The sequence below is a fragment of the Coenobita brevimanus genome, chromosome 65, assembly GCF_032717465.1.
Source record: "Coenobita brevimanus isolate Jiangsu-jjx chromosome 65, ASM3271746v2, whole genome shotgun sequence".
Lineage (NCBI taxonomy): Eukaryota > Metazoa > Arthropoda > Malacostraca > Decapoda > Coenobitidae > Coenobita > Coenobita brevimanus.
Window position 1 is genome coordinate 37,591,322 of NC_137018.1, and position 26,581 is coordinate 37,617,902.

Genomic DNA, 26,581 nt, shown 5'->3' on the forward strand with positions numbered 1-26,581 from the left:
CACTCCTAAATCTCCAGAGGCCTTCAGCATTTCAGCAGTCAATCCAGACACACCTGCCACCTTCCTTACCTGAATCCTGCATATTGCCCTGCTCACAGTAGTACCATCAATCAAAGGCCATGAGCCAAACACTGGATCTGCTGACTCCAAAACTTCCCTATTCCAGTCAAACTCCCCATTCAGCAACAAGTTATAATGCTCTCTCCAGGAATCTTTAATATCCTCATTGTTCACCATTATCTATCATCATTCTTCACAAAATGCTCACCTGTGATATCCCTGTTTTCCCTCTTCACTTGCTCTGTCACCTTAAATATCATATTCTTCCTTTCAACACTATTTATGTTGTCAAGTAAAAGTCTCTGAGACTCAGATTTTGCCCTGTATACCTCTTTTCTAGCCCTATGCTTGGCAGCCAAGTATTCCTCTGCTACCACCCCTTTTCCATTCCCTGGAAAGTCTTTTCTCCTTAACTGTAGCTTTTACACCATCATCCCACCACCATGTTACTCTAGGGGGGCCCTTGCCCATCCACACACTAAATCAGTAACTCTCTGGAGATTGTTCTTGTGTGCTCTGTACTGTTCATTGACACTTCTGTCAACAGCTCCCTGTTCAGCCACCACTCTACTCATTTTGCTGCAGGCATCCCTTCCTGCTTCATTTCTCAACTTCCATATTTTCCTCCTAGGCATATAGGTCCTCATCTTCATCACCCACTCTTTAAGCACCACAATACATTTCAATAACTTGTGTTGTTGCACACAATCTTCACTTCCTATAACTTCAACATCCCTCACCAACCTCTGACCAGCTCTCCTGACTAGCAAATAGTCTAGCTGGCTACTATTTCCCCTAGACCCATACATAATCAACCTACCCTCTCTTTTCCTAAAATGTGTGTTGCACACAATCATGTCCACTGCCTCCCCACACCCGAATATCTTTTCCCCTTCTTCATTTCTCGTACCATATGCACACCCCTCATGTACCCCTTCATATCCCCGAGCTGCTTCACCCACATGACCATTTAAGTCCCCTCCCAAAACTATGATCTCATCATCCCCCATACTGCTTACAATATGTATTATATCATTCCAGAATCCATATTTTTCTACATCATCAAAGCCAGCCTGAGGAGCATATGATAATATACAGTAAATGAAAATGTGAGCCTACCAAACAAAGTTTTCACTACTATACTCATTTCATTCATTCTCATTACATTCATGACATATTCCACCCATTTTCCTCACCCAGCACACACGCATCACCATATCCATCTGCCTTTCCCTGCCCAAATATCTTACACCAACAATCCCTCCTGGCAATCATTCTGGCTGATCCTCCCCTACTGTACAGTATATCTAACCTCCTGTACACAGCCATCATCCAACCATCTGCTACTCAATGCCTATACCACTTCCTCCAATCTACCATTCAAATTACCCACATTCCAAGATGTCACTCTGATCCCCTTATTTAATTCCACTCTTTCCATTTCATCTTTCTTCTTTTCATGAGCTCAAGGGTCACTTTTGAATACTTGTTGGCTTTGGTTGTATTACTTTTCCCTACAATCACTGATTCTCTTAGCACTTTTGTTAGTCTATCATTCCACTCATCAATGCCACACTCACCATAACTTACAGCCTGAAATCGGTTCATTATTTCTAACCCAAAGGCTGCTTTGTTTTCACTTACTTTTATTGGATATATCTATTTATATTTAATCAACTTCTTTCTTTCACTTCTGAAACTGAAGCTGGCTGGGCAACTCACCATTCTACGGTCACTTCTGATCTTTACTTTGTTGACAACTGTGTTGATTATGTTATTCCTTTTTTTTTGTGTATTTACCTATTTGTATTTACCTATTTGTAGTATACAGGAATTGAGCAATGCTCGTGTTGTCCTGTCTCCATATCCACATTTATCAAGTCTACCTTTACACACATGAATGTTTTTCTCATGCACCACCTCTTTGTCTAAGTCATTCCAAATATTTAAGAATATACCTAATTGTGATATACACGGGATGTACTATGCTCGTGGGTTTCCGTCGCTGTTTCTCAATAAGTCGAATTTAACTTTAAACTCGTTTATGTTTTTAGACTGGACGATCTCTTTGTCCAGGCTATTCCATAAGTCTATACTTCTGTAAGGAAAGCTATATTTCTTGATATCCTTCAAACAGCTTGACTTTTTCAATTTCATTCCATGTCCTCTTGTTGCTCTCTTATCCCATACAAACAGATCTTCTTTGTCAATTTTATCTACTCCCACCATGGTCCTGAACACCGCAATCATGTCTCCCCTCTTTCTCCTTTCCTCTAACGAAGGCAAATCCAGTTTTTCCAGCCTCTCTCTGTATGACAGGTCTGTCAGACTGGGGACCATCTTGGTTGCTGTTCTTTGTATTCTCTCAATCTTGTTTATATCTTTCTTTTTGTGTGGGGACCACACTACCGCTGCATATTCTAACCTGGGGCGGATCATGGCCACTATCAATTTTTTCATCATTTCCTCATCCATATAATGAAATGCTACTCTTATGTTAGTCAAGAGCTTATAAGTCTCTCCAACTATCTTGTTAATGTGCTTTTCTGGTGACAAACTATCTTGGACCAGCACTCCCAAATCTTTCTCTTCTCTCCTTTTTGTGATTAATTCATTACCCAAAAAATAATTCAGTGATGGTCTCCTGGTACTTTTACCCATTTCCAATATTTTACATTTCTTTACATTAAATTTCATTTCCCACGTCCGGCTCCAATTGTGTATCCTATCCAAATCCTCCTGCAGTATTTTACAATCCTCCTCAACCTCTATCTTCCTCAAGATCTTTACATCATCAGCAAACAGACTCGCATAACTGTTCACTCCATCTACCATATCATTTACATAAATCAGGAACATTACTGGCGCCAACACTGAGCCTTGAGGGACTCCACTTGTTACTTCCCTCCATCCAGACATCTTTTCCTTTATTACTGTCCTCATTTGTCTGTCTCTCAAAAAGTCTCTCATCCATTCCAGAAGTTTCCCCTTTAGTCCTCCTATATATTCTAGTTTCCACATTAGTCTCTTATGAGGTACCTTGTCAAAGGCCTTCTCTAAGTCTAAGTACACACAATCCACCCAACCATCTCTCTCCTGTACCGCATCAATCGCTCTTGAGTAAAAGCTCAACAAGTTTGAAACACATGACCTTCCACTTCTGAATCCAAACTGACTTTCAGCCAAAATATTCATCTCTTCAAGATATTTTATCCATCTGTCTTTCAGGATTCTCTCACACAATTTTGCGACCATGCTGGTTAGAGACACTGGTCTATAATTCAGGGGTTCTTCCCTGTTTCCTCCCTTGTAAATTGGTACCACATTTGCCCTCTTCCATTCTTTTGGCACTTTCCCCTCTTCCAGTGAGCATACAATTAAGCTGTGAATTTTATCCGCCAGTTGTTCTCTGCATTCCTTCAGTACCCAATTAGAAATTCCATCAGGTCCTGGGGCTTTCCTTACATCTTGAGTTTCCAGTAATTTATACACTTCCTGCACCTCCACTTTTATATCTTTCATCACCGGAACATTTCTAATCACTCCCTCCCCTTCCACAAGCTCCTTTTCTTTAGTGAAAACTGACTGGAAACGTTTGTTCATTATTTCTGCTTGCATTGCCGCATCATTAAAGACCTCTCCATCTACTTTCAGCTTGGTGATTCCTTCCTTTTGTTTCAGTTTGCCATTAACAAATCTATAAAACAGTTTGGGTTCATCCTTGCATTTGTCAATTATACCTTTTTTCAAAATTCCTCTCTTCTTCCCTACGTATTCTTGTGTATTCGTTTCTTGTTCTTTTATATTCTTCCTTTGTTCTGTCGTTACCTCTCTTTCTCCAATTGTTCCACGCCTTATATATCTCTTTTTTGGCTATCATACACCTTCTATTAAACCACTCCTTTTTCCTGTTTTCTTTCCCTCTTACTCTTGGTACAAATTTTTCCACTCCCAAATTATAGAGGTCTAGAAAGATATCCCACTTCCTCTGTATCTCTCTTGTTTCTCTGAATTTTCTCCAATCCGCATTTTCAAAAAAGTTTCTCAATCCTGTAAAATTTGCTTTGCCAAAGTTGTATCTTCCCTGTCTATGAAGCTCGTCTCTTGGCTCGACGTTTCCTATTAACATCTGGAACTCAATGACCACGTGATCACTTTTTCCCAAAGGACAGAGATATTCCAATGATTCTATTACATCGGGTTCTTTGGTGAACAGTAAATCTAACCTTGCTGGTGTGTCCTCACCTCGAAACCGTGTCTCTTCTTTGACCCACTGCGTCATCACATTATTCATTATTATATTTAATAACATAGTACCCCACGAATCCTCGCCGCCTCCCGAGTACCATTCCTCCCAGTTCACCTCTTTACAATTAAAGTCACCCACCAAAATTATATTATTGCCTTTCTCAATTATTTTTTGCAAGTAGCTAGCCATATCTGACAACATCTCATGGTATTCGTCATCCTTCCATGCTCTCGTCTTTGGGGGAACATACACTACCGCCATATCTCTCTTAACATTCTCTCCAGTTTCTAATTTCATATATATCACTTCAGCCCTGCCTTCTCCCATTTCCACAGTATCTACATTTATGTTGTTCTTCACTGCTATCATCACTCCTCCTCCCTTTTTTTCTTTTCTGTCTTTTCTCCACAGTTTGTATTTACCATCTCCCAAATGAACATCAATATCTTCTCTTAATTTGGTCTCTACAAAGCACATGACATCAGGTTCATGTTCTCTCAAGAAATCATTAATTTCGATCCTTGTCGATATGAAACCATCAACATTAGTATATATCACCTTCAAATTATTTTTGACATTATTAATACCCTCTTCTCTCCTACTCTCTGTCCGTACCACTTCCTCAACTTCTGATCTTTCACAACCATCCCCCCTAATTTCCTTCACTTCTATTTCCTTAAATACCATTTCCTTACTTTCATATCCAATACTCTCCACAAAAAGTATTACGTTCTTCCTCTGTCCTCTTATCATTTTTTCCTTTACTTCTTCCTTTAATGATTTTAAAGCTTCTCTTTCTTCTTCATTCAGATCTTTTCTTATTATAATATTTTCCATCCCCGCCTCTTTGCTTAATTTCCAGGTCACTTTAAGTATCTCATTTATTACACTTTCTGATGTAAACTTGACTCTCATTGGTCTTGTTTCCCCTTTCTTATAAGGCCCTATCCTCCTTACTTCCTCAATTTCTTTTACCCACTTGTTTCCTTCGGGGTCAATCTTGCCTAATATTCCTCTCACCATGTTCGTGTCTCTCTCGAGTCTTGCGAACCTAACCTTTTCTTCCTCTTCCCTGTTTCCAAATACTATCACACATCTGTTCCTTTCTACAGTTTCTCTCACTATTTTCTCTTTTTTCTTCAGTATTTTCACTACATTTTCTTCCATTTCTTTCTTGTTCATTTCCCTTTCTTCCTGGATGATCTCTCTTAAGCTGACCACTTCTTTCTGTTCTTCCTCTACGTGTGCCCACTTTGCCTTGTGTTCTTCTAGTACATTACTCACCTTCTCCGTTTTATTAGTACTCTCTTCAAGTTTCCTCCTCAGTTCAACATTTTCCGCTTCAAATTCTTAATCTCTTCATTGGCTGTTTCGTTGGACTGCATTAGACTCTGTATGGTGGTTTCCGTATTTCCTGACACATCCTTTATCACTAGATTCTCTACTTTTTTTTCGAGTTCACTAATCCTCATAATTAATGTTTTCACTAGGTCCATGACATTAGTATTAGCATCAAATCCTTGAAATTCCATTCCCTCATTGTTTACATTTTCGGCCATCTTTAACGTACCGATCAAGTACCTAAACAGCTGTTACCAATAAGCCACAAACATTCATGTATACTATTGCCAACAAATCTTTACATTTTTGGTAGTCTACCAACTTTCATTATTTTAAATTTAAAGAAAGACCCTAGGAGACAGGACAGACAAAATTCCTGAAACTACTCAAGGTCAGGAGCGATGCCTTGGACGTCCTCTCTCTCCGGCTGTTCGTGTGTGTGTGTGTGTGTCCGACTCTGGGCATAGGCTTTACAGCCTGCTCACGAGGTCCAGTAGTCCTCCTACATATCATACACCTCTACATACTGTATCTGTCATAATGAAGTTAATATCATTCTTTGTTCTTTTATTTGCACTTCTCCATGTCTATTTTCTACCTTTTGTTTGTAAAAGAATGTGTTCCATTTTCTCATGTTATACATTTCAGCAAAACTTACCACCATTTCATCTCTGTCCTTCCTTTCTCTCATTCTGAATTTTCCCATACATGTTTCTCCATTCTTTGATTTGCCAACTTTAGCACTGAAGTCTCTCATGAGAATTGTATATCTGGTCTTTCCTTCTTCCATAATCTGGAAGATGTTACCACAGAATATTTCTGTTTCTTCACCTGAGCTTAGAGAAGTTGGTGCATATACTTAGATTAAATTCAGGGTGCATCTTCTGCCTACATCAATTACAGTCCATGCTACTCTGTCAGATACACTGCTAAATTTACCAATGATCTCTGCAAGATTTCTGTTCATTAGAAATCCTACACCACTACCTCTTTCATTTTGCCTTCATCTGTAATAAAATAGGTGGTTGCTGTCTTGGAGCCAAAGTAATTTTTCTTCTCTTCTGTGGATCTCACTCAGACCTACAATATCCCAACTAATGTCTTCTAATTCGGTCATTATGGTACCAAGTTTGTAATTTTCTGCAAGGCTTCTTACACTGTATGAGAAATTCTTCATGGATTTCAATTTGTTTAATGTCCCAGTCGCTAATTTGCTGAGACAGTGTCTACTCATTCTCAGTGGCACACTGCCCTTAAGCATAGCAGGCAGTGCAGTTGGGCCTTTAGCAGACGGTGATCCAACAGGAACGAGCTGTCTATCACAACGGGGTGCCAGTTCAATGCAGAGTGTATGTACTGTACTCTGCTTGTATGATGGCCTAACAGAAGTAGGTGTCAATGGGTCTGCTTGGTCAGACAGATGAGTTAAACAACAAGTAAACTTGACTTGTTAGTATGGAAAATTACATAATGCCATCACTTGTGGTAGTAACAGGCAAACAATATATAGAAAAGTCCTCCTTACCTGTCACGAACTGTGATGCTCCTTTTTGCTATTAAGTCCAAAATTTTCAGAAAAACTGCCCATTATAGTTCCACTGCTACCTATAATGCTGATTTACCAGCTTCCCCCCCATTCAGGATTCAGCAGTTTGGAAAAGTTGCAATACTTTGGAACACATCCCCAGCATATAATGAGAAATTACTGTACTGTACTACCCTGTGGAGTTTGTAAGGATGTAAAAATTTATCTTAAAACTACTGTACTGCTTTATAATTATAGTTAAATTATGGAATATTTATAAGTAACATCAATGAGGACTGTTTCTGAATACCGGTACATGATAAGAAAATGGTTGTTCTATCACAGGCAGAAAAATCCCTCTCCAACTACAGGGGTTAGGTTTCTTGAAAACTCCGTGGCTGGGGAAACCATGGTTAGTAAATGTAACTTTTAATGGGAGAAATAGGTTAGGTGAAATGCAGCCCTCATAACATGTCATGACAATAATATATATATACTGTATATATATATATATATATATATATATATATATATATTGTATATATATATATTTTTTTTTCAAGAAAGAAGGAACCAAAGGCCAGGAGCCTGCAAAATTGTTCCCTCCAAGAAAAAACAAAAACAAGAAAACAGAGGGCCAAATTTTAGATACGTTCATTATGCGATGCCTAGACACACTGCATTTGAAAGACTAGACATTATAGGTTGCAGGAAATACAGGGAGAGGGAGACAGTTCCAGAGTTGACCTACTGCATGCATGAAGGACTGGGTGTAACGGTTAACTCTTGCATTGGGAAGTTGGACAGAAAAGGGATAAGAGTTTGTTGTTTGAAGGGTGCTTCCTGCCCAACGTAGTGGTGGAGGGATGCAAGCAGAGAGTTCAGAGGAGCAGCGACCACTGAAGTAACAACAGAAAAAGAGACCAAGATGCAAGAGTGCAATGAAGAGACACATCCTGAAGGGTGCCAGTAAGAGGAGAAGAGTTAATGAGATGAAAAGTCTTTGACTCCACCCTGTTGAGTACAATGCACTTGTTGTCTTACATACACATACCTGTACATCAACTAACTTTCCATGCAAAAGCATAACACAGTAAGAAAATTATTGACGGGGAAATGAGGAATGGAGAAATGAAGCTGCTGTGGTACAGTCAGATTGAATACCACATAGTATAAATCACTTTCCCTTTAAGATGAAAGAAATAAACTTAACTTGCACTCATTTACATATGCTCCTGCCATCTAAAGCAATCCTGATACCCTTTTTCTATCTATCTATAGCAAGATGCCATGATCCTACAAGAGTTAGCTGTTTTATGGGGAAGCAATTACCGGACTTGCACAGTACACTTGCCATTAATCATCTAAACAACAATAACAAAAACAGAAAGAGAAGTATGGTTGTGATAATCACTGCTACTTAATACAAAAGATGCATAGGACAAATACCTTGAATGGTAAGCATGGAACTGGAGCAATCTTCAGGTATTCACACAAACACTCCAATGCAGCACAGTTCCACTATTAAAAAGAAAAACAAAGGTCAGTGTAAACATATAGTATTTACTGTATACAGCCAACTCCAGAGTAATAAAAGCATTTCAACAACAAAAGAAAAAATGTTTCAATTTATGTATTCACAAAAAATCTTTGGAGGTGAGAACTTGTTTTCTGAAGCTTCATTTTGGAAAGCTTTGTACATGCTCACATATATCAGCCGTGTTCACCTGATGACATATCTCCATGCAATACAATCTCTGACAATACCTCTATTCAATCCCTCAACCCAGAGGTCATTCTGTAGAACCTAAACCCATTTTCACAGGTCTGCCTCTTGGTACTCAATCCTCCGCAATTGCAGTAACAGATTTTCACCCAAATTTTCATCCTCCAGTCTCAACATGTTCAAACCACTTACACTTCCTATTATCCATCAAAGTACAAAGCCTTTAAATCTCAGTTGATCTCTAATCTCATTTGCAATTCAGCCATCTGATGATCTGTCATTCAGAGAAGCATTATACATCCATCATGTCATCCTTATCTCTGCATGCTGTAACCTATGCACATCCATCATCTTTACTGTCCAAGTTTCATCACAAAAAGCATAACATTGCACATGTTGCATACATTTTCTGAAGTATAATGGGGTATCCTCTTAATGATAAAAGAGGTAACATCAGGGCTTCCACAAGGCTCAGGTTTTGCAAGTCCTGACTTTCTGACCCTTTAATTTGGAGGTCTCAGCTTAAAATATTGGAAGTCGCATGTTTCGCATTGTATGGAAATCATTTTTACATTTCCCATTGAAATCTGCAGCCATGAGGTCCTAGCTTAAAATTTTTGAAGTCGAGTGTTTTGCATTGTATGGACATCATATTTACAGTTCATAGAGAAATCTGCAGCCACGATAATACTGATACCTGGTTTTCATTCCAATCATTATATATATATATATATATATATATATATATACACAGTACCCTCGCATCCAACATGATAATATTGTCATGCACAGGTACCGTGTTGGACCAAAAATGTGTTGGACAAACAACAGAGCTTATGGGGAAAAATGAATTATGTCAGCAACCCTAGGAAAAGTCACCCTAAATACCTACCATATACCTTTACATATATTGGTACTACTGTAATTATAATAAATGGTGCTGTACTATGAATGATAACTAACCTTTTAGGATAGTGTTGGTGGGCTTGCTGGGAATGGAAGGTGGTATCCAAGGCTGTAGGTAGTCCTACTGGGTCCCCGGAGGATGGCTGCTGGCATCACTAGCGGGTAATGGCTGCTGCTTCTCCTGAACCTCCCTCATAAATCCTGCGAAATCACACTCAGAATCACTATCTTCATCCACATCCATGGAAGGTCCTGCTTCTGCCTGTCCTAGCACTCCGTAAGCCTTCACTGCTGCCAGGATCTTGTCTTGGTTTTTTATCATGGTCCTCACGCTGACTTCATTCATGTCGTAGGCATTGGCGATGTCCACTTTCCTCTCCCTTTTCTTCTTCCTCTCGATGATTTCTAGCTTGGTGGCCTGAGGGAGGTGCCGCTGCTTCTTGGGGTTCTCAGAAGACTTCCTAGTCATCGTGACCAGGATAAAATGCAGTAGCAAGGGCAGAAAATGCGGCGAGAAAAAAGCACCTTCCAATGCGAATTATGCGACTGAGTGGCACTGTGGCGGGAGAAATTTAAACAAAACATCACATGAGAGCAGAAGCATTTTTGATTGGGCGACATCACGATCATGTCATGATAGCGGGTGGGGGAGGCAACTTGATCAGAAGTTTTGATTGGCTGTCAGCATCACAGGAATGTCCAGTATGACCGTGTTGGATCAGAGGTGATCGTGCTAGAGGCGAACTCTGCGGATTTCGCCCACTTCTCGGAGCTCCGTGCGTGTTATGCTAATGCACCCATGTTACAGTAATTAAATTGTATTAAATCGTACTAATTTTTTGCTCTAAGTGCTGGACAAACGCGTGTTGGACACAAAGGTAGTGTATATACATATATATATATATATACAGTATATATATATATATATATATATATATATATATATATATATATATATATACAGTATATATATTTATATATATATATATATATATATATACAGGTAACTCGCACGGAACACGTGGGTTTCGTTCCTACCGTGCCGTGTTAGGTGCGAAATCGCGTATATTTAAACTACTCCATATTTTGCTCCCTAGACCCCCCAAATGTGTTGTTTTGCTGTAATCTGTCACTGGTAATCACTAGAAAGCACTTTAAGTGGTTAGAAGGTTTATTTAATGTTATAACTCACAAATACAGTACTCCACAGCAAAACTTCAACACACAAATACTGTACGTAAACACAAGGAAACATTCCGACGCCGATCATAGGTAATCATATAAATCAGGTTAACTGGTACCAGTGCTTTAACTTACAAGCACATACCAGAACAGTACATATTTAACTTAGAAATGCAGTGCTGTGATATCGAATGATTTCAGTACATAATCTGTTAGGAATGGCTGGAAAAAAAAAAATGTTATGAATACATTTTCATCTTTTTGATATATGTTTATGGTAGTTTCGAGTTATTTTTTACGTTATCGTTATGACCATGCTTGGAAAAGGGAGCGAAAGAGTTGAATTTTCAGTCCTAAATGAGAAAACTGCACGTCCTCCAAGGCTAGACTCTGCCACGGGAGAATAAAGTGGAGGGTCAGTCCGATTAGCAATAAGGAAGTTGTGTCACAACTTCCAGCTCCCACACCACGAGTATGGCTAAAAACAGAATCGTAATGCAGTTTCAGAACTAACAATAAGTCTAATTATTACGAATACAGATACAAAGCAGAAATAAATACGTTTACAGACGGGGAAAAAGTACTTCTTCCGTCATAACATGTTCATCTTTCTCTATCATTTTACCTTGTTATTTTCGCAATATATATTGCTGTCTCGTAAACAGGGTGGTTGTTTGTGTTTTGCAAGGGAGGAAAAAGATTGTATTTTCTGTCTGGGTCGAGATAATGGGTGTAACTATGTGTGGTTAGGCATGGCCACGAGCGAAAAAATCATACATCCACTCATCACGATATCAGGTGGTGAACTGACAGATGACACATGAGAGGGTGAAGTCAAGGTCAGTCTCATGTCCCAGATTTTCGTTCACTTCCCGAAAGTTTTCACAGTTTTCTACAATTTGCATTGCATCAAATGATGCAAACCATTACAGCAAACCTGAGCAAATAGGTAAAGGTACCAACACAAAAATGTATTTTTCTCTTATTATAAGTCTTTAACGAACAAACTAAAAAGGCAATATTCCGACGCCGATCATGGGTAATCATATAAATCAGGTTAACTGGTTACAAGGCTTTATTTAATGCTTTAATTGCTTGCAAGTACATACCAGAACAGTAAATATTTAACTTACAAATACAGTACTGTAGAAAAGCAGTACAGTAAGAGTTTAACGAACAAACAAAAAAGGCAATATTCCGACGCCGATCATGGGTAATCATATAATTCGGGTTAACTGGTTACAAGGCTTTATTTAATTATTTAACTTTATTTAAATGCTTACAAGTACAGTACATACGAGAACAGTAAATATTTAACTTACAAATACTGTACAGTACTGTGGAAAAAACGAACAAATAAAAAAGGCAATATTCTGACGCCTATCAGGTAAACTGGTTATAAGACTTTATTTCTTGCTTTAACGTTATTTAATAGTACTTTAAGTTGCACATAAACTTACCAGAACAGTACAGTACTCTAAATATTTAACTTACAAATACTGTGCTACTGTACTCGGGAATGTCTCACTCACTGAATAATTTCCCGCCTAGATCGTCACATAATCAAAACAAACCGCGCGCTGTGGTGACGTTCGAGGATTTGATCTTTCAAAGGCCTCTCTTGCGTTAATTTGTAGTTTTCATGATGGTTTTTTAATCTTACGTTGTCTTATATGTATCCCAGCCCTTACCGTGTATAATTGCGAGCGGTGACGTTCGAGGATTTGATCTTTCAAAGGCCTCTCCTGCGTTAATTTGTAGTTTTCATGATGGTTTTTTAATCTTACGTTGTCTTATATGTATCCCAGCCCTTACCATGTATAATTGCGAGCGCGTTCCGTGAGATCGTGTTCCGTGCGAGTTACCTGTATATATATATATATATATATATACAGGTATATATACATACATACATACATGTATATATCTATATCTATATATATATATATATATATATATAGATATAGATATAGATATATATATATAACAGCCATGCCACGTTGAGTACACCGCTTCCTGTCCGATCAGCGAAGTTAAGCAACGTTGGGTCTGGTTAGTACTTGGATGGGTGACCGCCTGGAAACACCAGATGCTGTTGGCATAACGTTCTCCCTACGTGTCAAATGGGGTTGGTGGAGGATTAGTGCCCTTCCCTGTAAAACAATTAACTCTATGCCCTTGGCCACCCCATTTGGGATACATGGCATCTGGCAATGAATGAATACATATATATATATATATATATATATATATATATATATATATATACAGTAATCCCCCCAATATCCGATGTAATAGAGCCAAAGGCACATCCGGATAGTGGTCCTGTCCGGATATTGGGCCCCAGACTCCTGGACTTGTACTTATGGACCCTAGCTCAGAAAAACACCTATACAACTCCCTCTGGACATGCATTGTACCAATCTAAGACCCAAATCACACCAATGAGGAACATAAAAGACTGAAATAAATGCAAAAGAACCATAAAATGAGGCTTTAGAGGTGACTTTATACAATATTAAACATTCTGGGTACTTACAACAAGTCCCTGGCTCCCGGACTGGTACTTATGGACCCTAACCTAGCCTAACTCAGAAAAACACCTCCCTACTGCACATGCATAGCACTTAAGACACTATTCACACTAATAAGGGACATAAAAGAGTGAAATGGGGTGTTAGAGGTAAGTATGCAAAATACAGTACAATATGAAACATTCTGGGTACTTACAGCAAGTCCCTGGCCATCTCGATGAATAACCCGCCTCCTCTCAGACTCTGACAGTAAGAAGGAGTTCCTGAAGTACTTGCAGTACACTGTTCATGAAGTCTTGCACTGAACTTAGTCATTTGCATTCAGAATTCCATTCTCTTAACACTGCACACTCGTCTTACTTGCGCTCCATTGTACCTTAATGAAATAAGTGTTGCACTCTGCACTTAAAGTCTTTCCACTCATAAAACCATTTTCTAAACATAACACACTCTAGTTAATTTACATTACATTGACAGTCAATTAAATCTTTGTCTTTTCACTTAGAACTCAAATTCCTGAACACTTTGAACTGTTTTTTTTCACTGCACAACACTGTAAATTCCCGTGTGGTCTAGTGGAAAAGTTCTTGGCATCTAATCACTGTCAGAATCTGAGAGTAGCTGATGCAGGTGACCTAGGGGTGCATCGCTGGGTTGTGGTGATGGCGTACCCACTGCAGACGACTCTGAAGAGAGGCGCAAACTCATGTTGAGTGGTGACTTCACCGTGCCTGATGTGCTGGGCTGTGGCTCAGAGGATGAGGGCCTGTCTTGGGGAGGCAATGGAGTGGAGCCAGGGCTGGGCACAGCAGGGGTCACGGGCCTGAAAAAGCTGTAAATGGTTGATTGACGCAAGGAACAACGATTTTGACAATTAATGATGCGCTGCCTGAAAGCACGCACTTCCTCCACAAGTTCCAAGGGCCCCATCTCCTTGTTGCAGTCCAGGTGCTCCAGGTAGTCCAGAACGAACTCTAGGTGTTCACGGAGTGTGCTCAGCTAGGGGATGGCTGGAGTAGTGTCACGCTGAGAGGAGTCCGCATCATTGTCACCGTCCTCGTCAGAATCTTCAAGCTGGGTACTGACACCTGCAACTGGAAATGCGATCTCGATATCAGACAGGGTCTGATACCCATGATCACCCTTGTCGTCATCCAACCACTCACGCACTTCGTCCACATCAACATCGTCCCCATGCGCACGTAGACGTGCATGGAAGTCATCCACGTCGAAACGTAGGAAATTGTGCTCCACATCTGTTCCGAGAAGCAGACGAGAGTCTTGACAGGGATTTCCTTCCATGCACTGGCCCAGTTGTAGATGGCAGACTTGATGTTGTAGCGGCGAAGGTTTTCCAAAGTCCGCTGGCCTCGAGTGTCCCGTCCCTCCCTGCGCTCGTCCTTGTCCTCGAGAACAACCATCACCTCGTCCAGGAACTTCCGTCGATACAGCCTCTTCGTTGACACGATCACTCCTTGGTCCATTGGTTGGATGAGAGCAGTAGTATTAGGTGGCAGAAACATGCACCTAATGCACCCTTTCTCACCCACCAACTCCTTGTCACACGGGTGGGCAGGTGCATTGTCAAGGAGAAGGAGGGCCTTTACCTGGTTGCGTGGGATTCCCAGTTTCTCCGTCTGGTAATGGGTGACCTCCTTGACGAAATGGCGGTGGAATCAGTCTTTGAAGATCTGGACTGTGAACCATGCCTTCAAGGAATGGTACCAGACGACAGGAAGGACATCCATCACCCAACGAAGACACCGAGGCTGCTTTGCACAGCCAACAATAACAGGCTTGAGCCAGTGCATGCCATTAGCATTGGCACAACACAAAGCAGATATCCGTTGTTTGCAGAGCTTGCGGCCAGGTACACGCTTCTCTGTCTCCTCGGCTAGAGTGTTCATAGGCAAAGAGCAATAGAATAAGCCAGTTTCGTCAGCGTTGTAAACTTGACCGAGAATGAGGCCCTCCCTGTCAATCAAGCACTTCACCTTGTGCCGAAACTCGTCTACTCCATCCTCGTTAGTGTCCAAAGCTTCCCCATGAGGCTTATGGTTGGTAAGGCCATGTCGTAACTTGAATGCGAAGAGCCAACCTTCGGATGCCTTGAAGTCTTGGGCATCATGAAGCCTTGCGAACTTCTCAGCAGCAGCCTTCAGCTCCATACCACGCACCAGCACACAAGCAACACGTTGCTGTCGATGCCAAATCAACATGGAGCGGTCGACTTCTGCATACTTGGGAGTATACATCACCTTCCTCTCCACGTTCCATTTGCTTTTCGACGAGAAGTCAGCCGTGTACTGCGCAAGTTTGTCGCGGGATTCCTTGATATCAAACAAAGTAGATCGGTTGGTGGGCTGGCTTTGTTTGTGTATGGATAAACAAGGTATCTCATCAACGGCTTGAGTTATCAATATGAAAATTTTCAGAGTATCAAGATATGGCCAAAATCTTGGACAAGTTTGAAAATGGGCACTCAGGGCTGAGGTCAAGGTCACCAAAATAGCTGCCAAAAGTGAACTAGCTGACCTTTGGCAACCTTGACCCTTAGTGCCTGTTATCAAACTCATCCAAGATTTTTGCCATATCTTGGGACCTTGCAAATTTCATGTTGATAACTCAAGCCATTCATGTGAAATCTTGTTTACCCACACACAAAGAAAGCCAGCCAGACAACCTCACAACTGAAAATGTTACCACTCCGCTCGCTTCGCAGTGCGGGTGGTAAAATGTGGGTTTTAAATGCAGGACCACAACAGCATGCCACAAAAGATAGATAGATAGATATACAAATAATCACAATAACCATAATTAATAAGAGAAATACATAGATAGATAGATATATAGATACAGACTGACAAATATTCATTAATGAACAGTCCAAATAAGTGAAGGTGGGGAGAACGTATAGAATATGAGGTAAGGTGGCGTGTGGTGGTGGGGGAGGGGGAAAGGGGTGAGGGAGAGCCAGTAATCTATGGGGAGGGGGGGTTGTTTGTCTCACCCCTCCCCCCTTCCCTTCATTTCCCAGGTCAGTTCTTAACCTATTGTAAGTCATTTACCGGCAGACTTGATATGACTGTCCATTTATCACACTTTGCTCTCTCTCTCTCTCTCTCTCTGTCAGCCCTATAATGAAATGCACATACAGTACTATTAATATGAATATAATTGTATTTTATTGTCATAATGGCAGACACTTACAGACAGGCAATAGCAATGAGATAGGTAGACATACATAGGTAGATATAAAGATAGACATATATATATATATATATATATATATATCTACTCAAGTAGGTATAGATACAGACAGATAAACAGATAAAACTGATATAGATAGATAGATAGATAAATAGATCCATGAACAGAAGATATAGATGTACAGGTAGATTAGAGATAAATGGATAGGTAGATAGATGGAGAGTGTGGAATAAGAATGAATACTGTGTAACTCCTTCAGTCCAATAACTCTCCCAAACTGAATAAATTACTCAGTCGATGTAGGGATCATTTATCAAGGCTTGCATGCGTCGGCCTCGGTCACCTAATGGCAGCTCTCCATGCTGGTCAATCTCTGGCATACTCCCCGATCAATCCCGTAACCCAGAGGTCACACTCTGCTATCTTGTCTCAGGTCTTTTTTTCGGTCACCCTCTTGCAGTCCCAACCCCAACGTTCACTCTTCTCACTTAACGCACCTAGGTGTCATATTCCACCCTCTCCACATGCCCAAACTATCTCAGTCTACCCCTTAGCACAACACCAGTACATTCCAGTCCCATTCATCCTTTCCACATGCCCAGACTATCCCAATCTACCCCTCATCACAACACTAGTACACCCCAGTCTCATCCATCCTTTCCATATGCCCAAACTCTCTCAGTCTACCCCACATCATCGCAAAACCAGTACATTCCAGTCCCATCCATCCTCTCCACATATTCAAACCATCTCAGTTTGCCCCTCCTCAGCACAACACCAATACACTTCAGTCCCATCCATCCTTTCCACATGCCCAGACTATCCCACTCTACCCCTCCTCTTCACAACACCAGTACACCTCAGTCCCATCCATCCATTCCATATGCCCAAATTAGCTCAGTCTACCTTTCCTCAGCACAACACCAATACATTCCAGTCTGATCCTTCCTCTCAACTCTTCATTCGCAATCTAGCCCCCCCCCCCCAGGCTGCATATTCAAGAACATATCCACCTAATCATTGTCATTTCCGTACGTTTGGACCAACATATATCCCATTCATTTACTGCGCAGGTCACACTCCCACTCTGTATTACATTTAGTGGGGAAAAAGGAAGCAGGATGGTGATGAGGATGATAATGATGGTAGTGGCTGTCTGTGGTGGTTGTGTCGTTGGTAGTGGTGGTGGTGGGTGGTGGCTTGGTGGTGGTGGTTGTGGTGTAGGTGATGGTGGTGGCGGCAGCAGTGGTGTTGGTTGTGGCGGTGGTGGTTGTGATGGTGGTGATATTGGCAGGTGAGAGTCATTATACAGGCAAGTCCTTGGGGATGGTCGAGGAAGGTGACACACAATCCCAGTTTCCATGTTTCTGACACTATTAAATAAGAAACTCTAACTTGTTCTTTTCTGTGTACTTTTGATGCTATTAAAGAAGAAACTCTACCTTGTTCTCTTCTGCATAATTTCTCAGTAAATCTTCAGGAAATATTTGTAAGAAAATCCAAGATGGCCGTTGGTTCCTGCTGCAGGATTATGGATATGTTCTTGAATATGCAGCCTGGGGGGGGGGGGGCTAGATTGCGAATGAAGAGTTGAGAGGAAGGATCTGACTGGAATGTATTGGTGTTGCGCTGAGGAGAGGTAGACTGAGCTAATTTGGGCATATGGAATGGATGGATGGGACTGAGGTGTACTGGTGTTGTGAAGAGGAGGGGTAGAGTGGGATAGTCTGGGCATGTGGAAAGGATGGATGGGACTGAAGTCTATTGGTGTTGTGCTGAGGAGGGGCAAACTGAGATGGTTTGAATATGTAGAGAGGATGGATGGGACTGGAATGTACTGGTTTTGCGATGATGTGGGGTAGACTGAGAGAGTTTGGGCATATGGAAAGGATGGATGAGACTGGGGTGTACTAGTGTTGTGATGAGGGGTAGATTGGGATAGTCTGGGCATGTGGAAAGGATGAATGGGACTGGAATGTACTGGTGTTGTGCTAAGGGGTAGACCGAGATAGTTTGGGCATGTGGAGAGAGTGGAATATGACACCTAGGTGCATTAAGTGAGAAGAGTGAACGTTGGGGTTGGGGCTGCAAGAGGGTGACCGAAAAAAGACCTGAGACAAGGTAGCAGAGTGTGACCTCTGGGTTACGGGACTGATCGGGGAGTATGCCAGAGATTGACCAGCATGGAGAGCTGCCATTAGGTGACCGAGGCCGACGCATGCAAGCCTTGATAAATGATCCCTACATCGAATGAGTAATTTATTCAGTTTGGGAGAGTTGTTGGACTGAAGGAGTTACACAGTATTCATTCTTATTCCACACTCTCCATCTATCTACCTATCCATTTATCTCTAATCTACCTGTACATCTATATCTTCTGTTCATGGATCTATTTATCAATCTATCTATATCAGTTTTATCTGTTTATCTGTCTGTATCTATACCTACTTGAGTATATATATGTATATATATATATATATATATATATATATATATATATATATATATATGTATGTCTACCTATCTCATTGCTATTGCCTGTCTGTAAGTGTCTGCCATTATGACAATAAAATACAATTATATTCATATTAATAGTACTGTATGTGCATTTCATTATAGGGCTGACAGAGAGAGAGAGAGAGAGAGAGAGAGAGCAAAGTGTGATAAATGGACAGTCATATCAAGTCTGCCGGTAAATGAATTACAATAGGTTAAGAACTGACCTGGGAAATGAAGGGAAGGGGGGAGGGGTGAGACAAACAACCCCCCCTCCCCATAGATTACTGGCTCTCCCTCACCCCTTTCCCCCTCCCCCACCACCACACGCCACCTTACCTCATATTCTATACGTTCTCCCCACCTTCATTTATTTGGACTATTCATTAATGAATATTTGTCAGTCTGTATCTATATATCTATCTATCTATGTATTTCTCTTATTAATTATGGTTATTGTGATTATTTGTATATCTTTCTATCTATCTTTTGTGGCATGCTGTTGTGGTCCTGCATTTAAAACCCACATTTTACCACCCGCACTGCGAAGCGAGCGGAGTGGTAACATTTTCAGTTGTGAGGTTGTCTGGCTGGCTTTCTTTGTGTGTGGGTAAACAAGATTTCACATGAATGGCTTGAGTTATCAACATGAAATTTTCAAGGTCTCAAGATATGGCAAAAATCTTGGATGAGTTTGATAACAGGCACTAAGGGTCAAGGTTGCCAAAGATCAGCTAGTTCACCTTTGGCAGCTATTTTGGTGACCTTGACCTCAGCCCTGAGTGCCCATTTTCAAACTTGTCCAAGATTTTGGCCATATCTTGATACTCTGAAAATTTTCATATTGATAACTCAAGCTGTTGATGAGATACTTTGTTTATCCATACACAAACAAAGCCAGCCCACCAACCTCACAACAGAAAACATAACCACTCCACTTGCTTACCATCCATGTTGCGAAGCAAGTAAAGTGGTAATGTTTTCAACTGTGAGATTAGCTGGCTGGCATTGTTTGTCTGTGTTTTACATCCCAAATTTGCATCAAATCAGAGATGGAGGTGCAAAATTATGTGATAAGGAAAACTTTCCGGCTATGTTGGTGGTGAGATACCATTGTGAGATGGATTCTAGTTGTAATACCTTATACTTATTTATGGGGAGGGTGTAAATCTATCAATCACCTGTAGGGAGAGAGAGAGAGAGAGAGAGAGAGAGAGAGAGAGAATGTGTGTATATGTATGTTTGTCTATGTATGTATGTCTGTGTATGAGTGTATGTATGTGTGTGTACTTGTGATTATGTAAGTGTGTGTATGTATGATTGAGTGTATGGTCAACTCCCTACAGTAAGTCACAAACCAGGGGGACACAAGAAGAGATTTAAAGATCATACAAGGACAACCCTGAAGAAATGCAACATCATACCAAAAGATCATGAAACCAATGCCTCTGACAGAAAACAATGGTTAGACCTCAGCTGTGAAGGAACCATTCGTTAGGAAGAAGCTTGAAAACATGGCCAGAGAACAGCGTAGACAACAGAGTCCATCCATCCATCCATCATCCAATCCTACGTTTCCCAATGAGAAGCGAAGAAGCCCGGGACTAGGCAAGTTGATCCTGACATTCAAGATGAGAGTGACCCTTGAGTGCCATTACGTGAGCAATAAACCCCAACCACCCCTTGGATAAAAAACCTTCACCGGCTCCATCCAATTGGAGGGCCACAATAGACGAGTTGTCGGTTCTGGGTAAACATGGCCAGTGCACTCTGCCATGTACTTAAAAACTTACGGTATATGTATCTTTTAATTTAAATTATCATTTGCACTGAACAAGATGTGATAACTTTAATTCTTTAGGGCTGGAGGGAAAGAGCCGCCATGTTGGCGATGACGTCAGCATTCACACTGCAGACGATGCTCCAGTCTATCACACAATACTTTACCAGTAACAGAGATGATAGTTGTACCTACATGGCCACCGTAGATCCAAACTACCCCCTTCAGATATGTTGTGAAGAAATATTTTTCATGGTGTAAATGGATGGTACCTGTTAGGTAAGTAAACTGTGGTGAAATCGACCAGAAGTAGCGTACAGCTACACCATTCCAGAGTGGTGCTCGTACCTCATGAGGTGGGAAGTGTTAAATGTATGCCGTACAGTATCAGTTGTATGAGTTTATGATGGTATTATGCTCATATTTAATATTTGACCTCTTCATTATTAGTTTTCTGATGAAAAAAAAAACAGTTTCAGTGACTCAACTACAGTACTTCACGGGAGTGTGACGAAATACCGAAACAGCGGTCATTTACCGAATCAACACCGAATTGGCACTTTTTAATTAGTAAGTGTTATAGATTTTATCACCATGGAGGTTCATACTCACCTAATTATTCGAAATCTGGTCAAATTTTTGTATTTAATTTTACCTTTTAAAAAATCCGGATTCAGAGCAAAAACGTGCTAAAATTAGCAGAAGTGTTTCTCCTTTAGCTGAACAGCTTGCCTTGGCAGACTTCTGCTTTGTATAATTATTAATTTAACATACAAATGCACTTATTTGCATTTTAAATCAGTATCTGTGCAAAACAGAAGTCTGTCAAGGCATGTTGGCGATCTAAAGTAGAAATACCAGCTAACCTTAGCATGTTTTCGCTCTGACTACTAATATTCTATCAATAATTAAATAAAGCATAGTTTTTTTACTGAATTTCAGATAATTAGGTGTGTATGAACCTATATGGTGAAGAATATAATATTTTCACAACAGTAAAGACTGCATTCCAGCACTGGGAACTTCCGACGAGCAGCCAGCCACCAATGTTTTTGTTTATTGTTATTGGCTAGTATACAGAGGAATAATTTCCCTACTGTGCTTTTGTCAGTGCACTTACACATTGGACCGAAACATTAGCAATTATTCCTCTTGTCACTGGACATTCTTATAGGTCAGAAATAAGCACAGTGTATCCTGGCTAAACGTTAACAAAGCTCACTATGCTGCCTCAGTGTGAGTAGTGACGTCACGACCAAGCACAGGCCGTTTCAGTGTCACGTGATTTTTCGGCTACTTTATCTATTATTTTTTCATGTTTCTGCACATTTTTATTGGAAATAATGGTTGACATAGTTATTTTCTGAGTATCTTTTACCCATACAAATATCTAACTTCAAAAAAAATTTTGACCGGAAACTCGTCTATTACCCACAACACCAAAGGCGCCAAAATTTTGTTATATGGTTACCACCCAGCATAGTAAATGGTTTCCTGGTGTACAAGAAACCATTCGGTTTGTCACTCAGTGTAGTCACCCATAGGAAGAAGTAGAGGAATGACGGAAAGAAAAAAGAGGGAGTGTAAAGTCACCCGTAGGCAGAAGGATGAGGAAAGAATTAAGTAAAGAAAGGCAGAAGAGGTAAGAAGGCTTGGCGGGAGGAGAGGAAAAGGCAGACAATCCGAGAGAAGCACTACATCGAATGAGTGGGTGGTGAGGCACAACCAAAACAGAGTTCTCCCAGCAAACCCAGACTTGATATGCCAACTATGTGACAAAGTTTGCAGATCCAGAATTGATTTGCACAGACACACACACTGGCACCAAAGACTGAGAAACAAACCATCTTAGTGAATATAGCATCCGTTGTCTTCTGTAGCTGACAGCTTTACGTACGTAAAGCAATTTTGTGTGTGTGTGTGTGTGTGTGTGTGTGTGTGTGTGTGTGTGTGTGTGTGTGTGTGTGTGTACTTCTGATCCCTCAATTCTTCTTCCTTCCAATTTATATTTGTATTGAAATCTCCAGTTACTATAGTTCTTTCAGATTTCTCTTCCATTCTATGTTGCAATGTTCTTAAACTCTGAATTGTACTTTCTGCCAGGTCTTCATATTCGCCTCTTTCCCAAGTGTTTGCTTTGGTTGGCATGTATAAATGTGCCACAATTAGTTCTATTTCTTTGACTTGTGGATTTTTCTTACGATTCATCCTCCACTTCTTAAATTTCTCTCTCTTCTCCATATATCGTATTCCTCTAAATTTAGGGTATTGTCTGATATCTTTGGGGTTAATTTTGTTTCAGTTAGGCAAATAATATTTGATTCCTTCTCTTTGGTAGTCTCTAATAATTTTGACACCATTCCATCTACTGTACTTACGACATGTCCGTGGACATCACGAAGATTAATCCGCCTCCTCTAAGGCTCTGACAGTGGTGAGGAGGCACTCGAAGCATGTTCAGTAACCCAGTGTTGTGCTGCACCTAATCCTCTGCACTGTGAATTATAATTGTTTAACACTGAACATTCTGTTCTTAATTGCACCACGCCAGTTGCAACAGGCCAGTGTTGCACACCGCACTTAATCCTTTGTACTCTGAATTCTAATTTCTTAACACTGCACAACACTGTAAAGTCCCATGTGCTCTAGTGACGAGGTATTACAGTTCATTCACTCTTTATTCACAAAAACGGGCACGTGACGCAGCCATGGCGACGAGCATGCAGTCACAATGGTAGATAGGTGGGAACTGGGGAGGGGAGGGTGCAGGAGCATTATATTATGTGCCAAAACACAGCTGTTCATCACTGCGTGGGAAATTTAAAGTAGGGATGAACTCCCCCCCCCCCCCAAGGACCCAAGGCCAAAATGTCTGGGACTTGGGCATACGGGTTTTCAAGGGATTACATTCCACATGCAGGGTAATACATTCCACAGTCAAGTTCGGAAAATGTATAACACTGCATGAAGGGTAATACATTCCACATTCAAATTCGGAAAATGCATAATACTGCAAGCGGGGTAATACATTCCACATTCAAGTTCGGAAAATGTATCTTACAATGTTAATTTCTAGTATATCAATGCCTCATATTAGTCATTTTATATCATTCTCAATGTGAAATGTTATGGATCTTATAATATTAAATTCTAATACATCTAAGCCTCATATTACTGTTTTCATATTATATCATTCTCAACAGGAAATATTATGCATTTTATCTGATGATATGACATAATGAAGGTATGGAATTTTTACTTTATACAGTAATCTCTAGGGTTTCATTGAGCATGAAGCAGTACTGAAGGACCAAAACAATCTGAAAATAGGCCATCACTTCTTAGGGCAATTGTACCTAATGGATCTAACTGGTATTGACCTTAGCCTTATAAAAGATGGTAAAATTTCACAATATGGATCCAATGGGTGATCTGAGTCATTCCATACAACTCCAAATCTCTGATAATGCTGGCAAAATTTTATCTGGTGAAGGAGGAGGTCTTACCGAGGATTCAGCAGCAGCCAGGAGAAGTATCAGAGAGCCAGGTGGCCGAGTTGTGATGGTCCGCTGCAGGTCGGTGGCACATGACACATGGCGAAGGATCTGTGTAAGGATTCTGCATACCCTGGTCTTCCCTTGTCCTCCTTTCATGCCATTCAGTGCCTATGATAATATGCACAACAGGCTATAGAGGCTCATGTGGTGTGAGAAACAAAAACAAATCTCATAAGGTGACCTGACCAGATGAAAAAAATGAAGAATAATGTATATAAGAGAAGAGTCAGTAGTAGCTGCAACACCAGGCTCATCTGAACATGAACCTGGTGGACTGCAAGCCAAAGCTGCCTCTCTTCCTCTGTCCACCACCCTCCATTTGGGGGACAGGGAGGAGAATGAAGGACATTTATAAAACCTGGATGCTTCACTGCCCAGTAATACCAATGCCACCATGTGAAGGCATCCTTCCCCAGCACCAACTGCAGGGTTAAAAGGGATGATGCATTTCATCATTCATATGCTACGGTACATCACACAAATCATACACCTAACAGTAACAGGACATTGGGGACACTATATGTAGGACATAGAAAATGGGGAACTCACTACTTATTTGCTAACAATGCAAATACTGTGATGATATTGCATAAAGTACTCTAACTTAATACAGCCCATCTGTCATGATCAAATATTACAGGGCCAGATCCAGCACTCTGGAAAAGAGGGGGCATGATTCCTAGTGGCATCACCACGTTTGAATTCATACTGATTCAGTGCCACATTATTTCAAAATTATTGCACAATTCCTCTTTTCACTGAAATAATTGTGATACCACATGGGAAAGATATGTCATCGCAGGTACTTTGGTAAATAACACTGCTTTATTACAAGTAATCACTGGTCTGCACAGGACAGTCCTGCAGGGGCAGCTGTTTGCCTGCAGTTGATGAGTCTGTTCAGCCAGACAGATTGAGTTTACTGAACAACAACTGGTCTGCAAAATAAACAGGGAGGGGGGGGGGGCATAAGCTCCCCATAAATTCACGCCTATGTTATGCCAATCGTCCACAGAACAGATTATCAAATGAACAATTACAGAAAATGTGCAATAACTCAGAAACTAACACAAAATGATATATATACTGTATATTTTTTTTTACAGATGTACATAGGAAGGAAAAACAAACTAAAAAAATTAATCCATACACCAGATTACAGGTGTCCAACATTCATTTTACAAAATCTGTAACAGCTGGAAGTTGAAGTCTGCGGGAAAACCACTCTGGGATAAGCAGGAGTTCTGCAATTTGTGGTAGGTGGGGGGTGCTCACCATCCACTCACTTGATGTAGTTTTTTTTTTTTTTTTTTAATAGGAAGAAGGAACTAAGGGCCGCGAGCCTGCAAAACTACTCCTCGCAAAAGAAAAACAAAATACAAGAGAGAGCCAAATTCAAGATTTAATCATTTCGAGATGCCTGGACACACTGCATTTGAGACTGGAGATCATAGGAAACAGGAAATACAAACAGAGGGAGACAGTTCCAGAGTTGACCTGTTGCATAAATTAAGGACTGGGAGTAATGGTTAACTCTTGCATTAGAGAGCTGGACAGAAAAGGGATGAGAGTTTGCTGCTAGACGGGTGCTACGCGCCCGTCATAGAGGTGGAGGAATGCATGCAGACAGTTCAGAGGAGCAGTGACCATTGAAGCAGTGATATAAAAGAGATAAAGATGCAACAGTGTGGCGAAGAGATAGAGGTTGAAGGGAGTCGGTAACAGGAGGAGAGTTAATGAGACGAAAAGCCTTTGACTCCACCCTATTGAGAAGAGCTGTATGTGGGGAGCCTCCCCACACATGAGAGTTGTACTCCACACAGGGGCGGATAAAACCCCTGTATAGAGTCAACAATTGTGCAGGGGTAAAGAAGAAACGGAGTCAGCTTAGCAAACCCAATCTCTTGGAAGCAGACTTTACAAGAGATGTAATATGATCCTTCAAAGGTAAGTCCCAAGTAAATGAAACCCCAAGCATGTTCAAGAATGATGCAGGATTAAGCTGAAAAAGAAGC

General features: G+C 40.8%; 1 protein-coding gene and 1 pseudogene across 1 annotated transcript in view; one reads left to right on the plus strand and one right to left on the minus strand.

Moving 5' to 3' along the window:
- LOC145404970 (proline-, glutamic acid- and leucine-rich protein 1-like) overlaps nt 1-26,581 on the minus strand; it is a 201,360-nt gene that overhangs the window by 126,217 nt on the left and 48,562 nt on the right. Inside the window, exons 4-5 of the mRNA XM_080276475.1 lie at nt 24,516-24,674; nt 8,625-8,696 (exon numbers count right to left, since the gene is read on the minus strand). Coding sequence (XP_080132601.1) covers nt 8,625-8,696; nt 24,516-24,674 — 231 coding nt within the window. The remainder of the gene's footprint in view (nt 1-8,624; nt 8,697-24,515; nt 24,675-26,581) is intronic.
- On the plus strand, nt 12,972-13,090 carry LOC145405118 (5S ribosomal RNA; annotated as a pseudogene).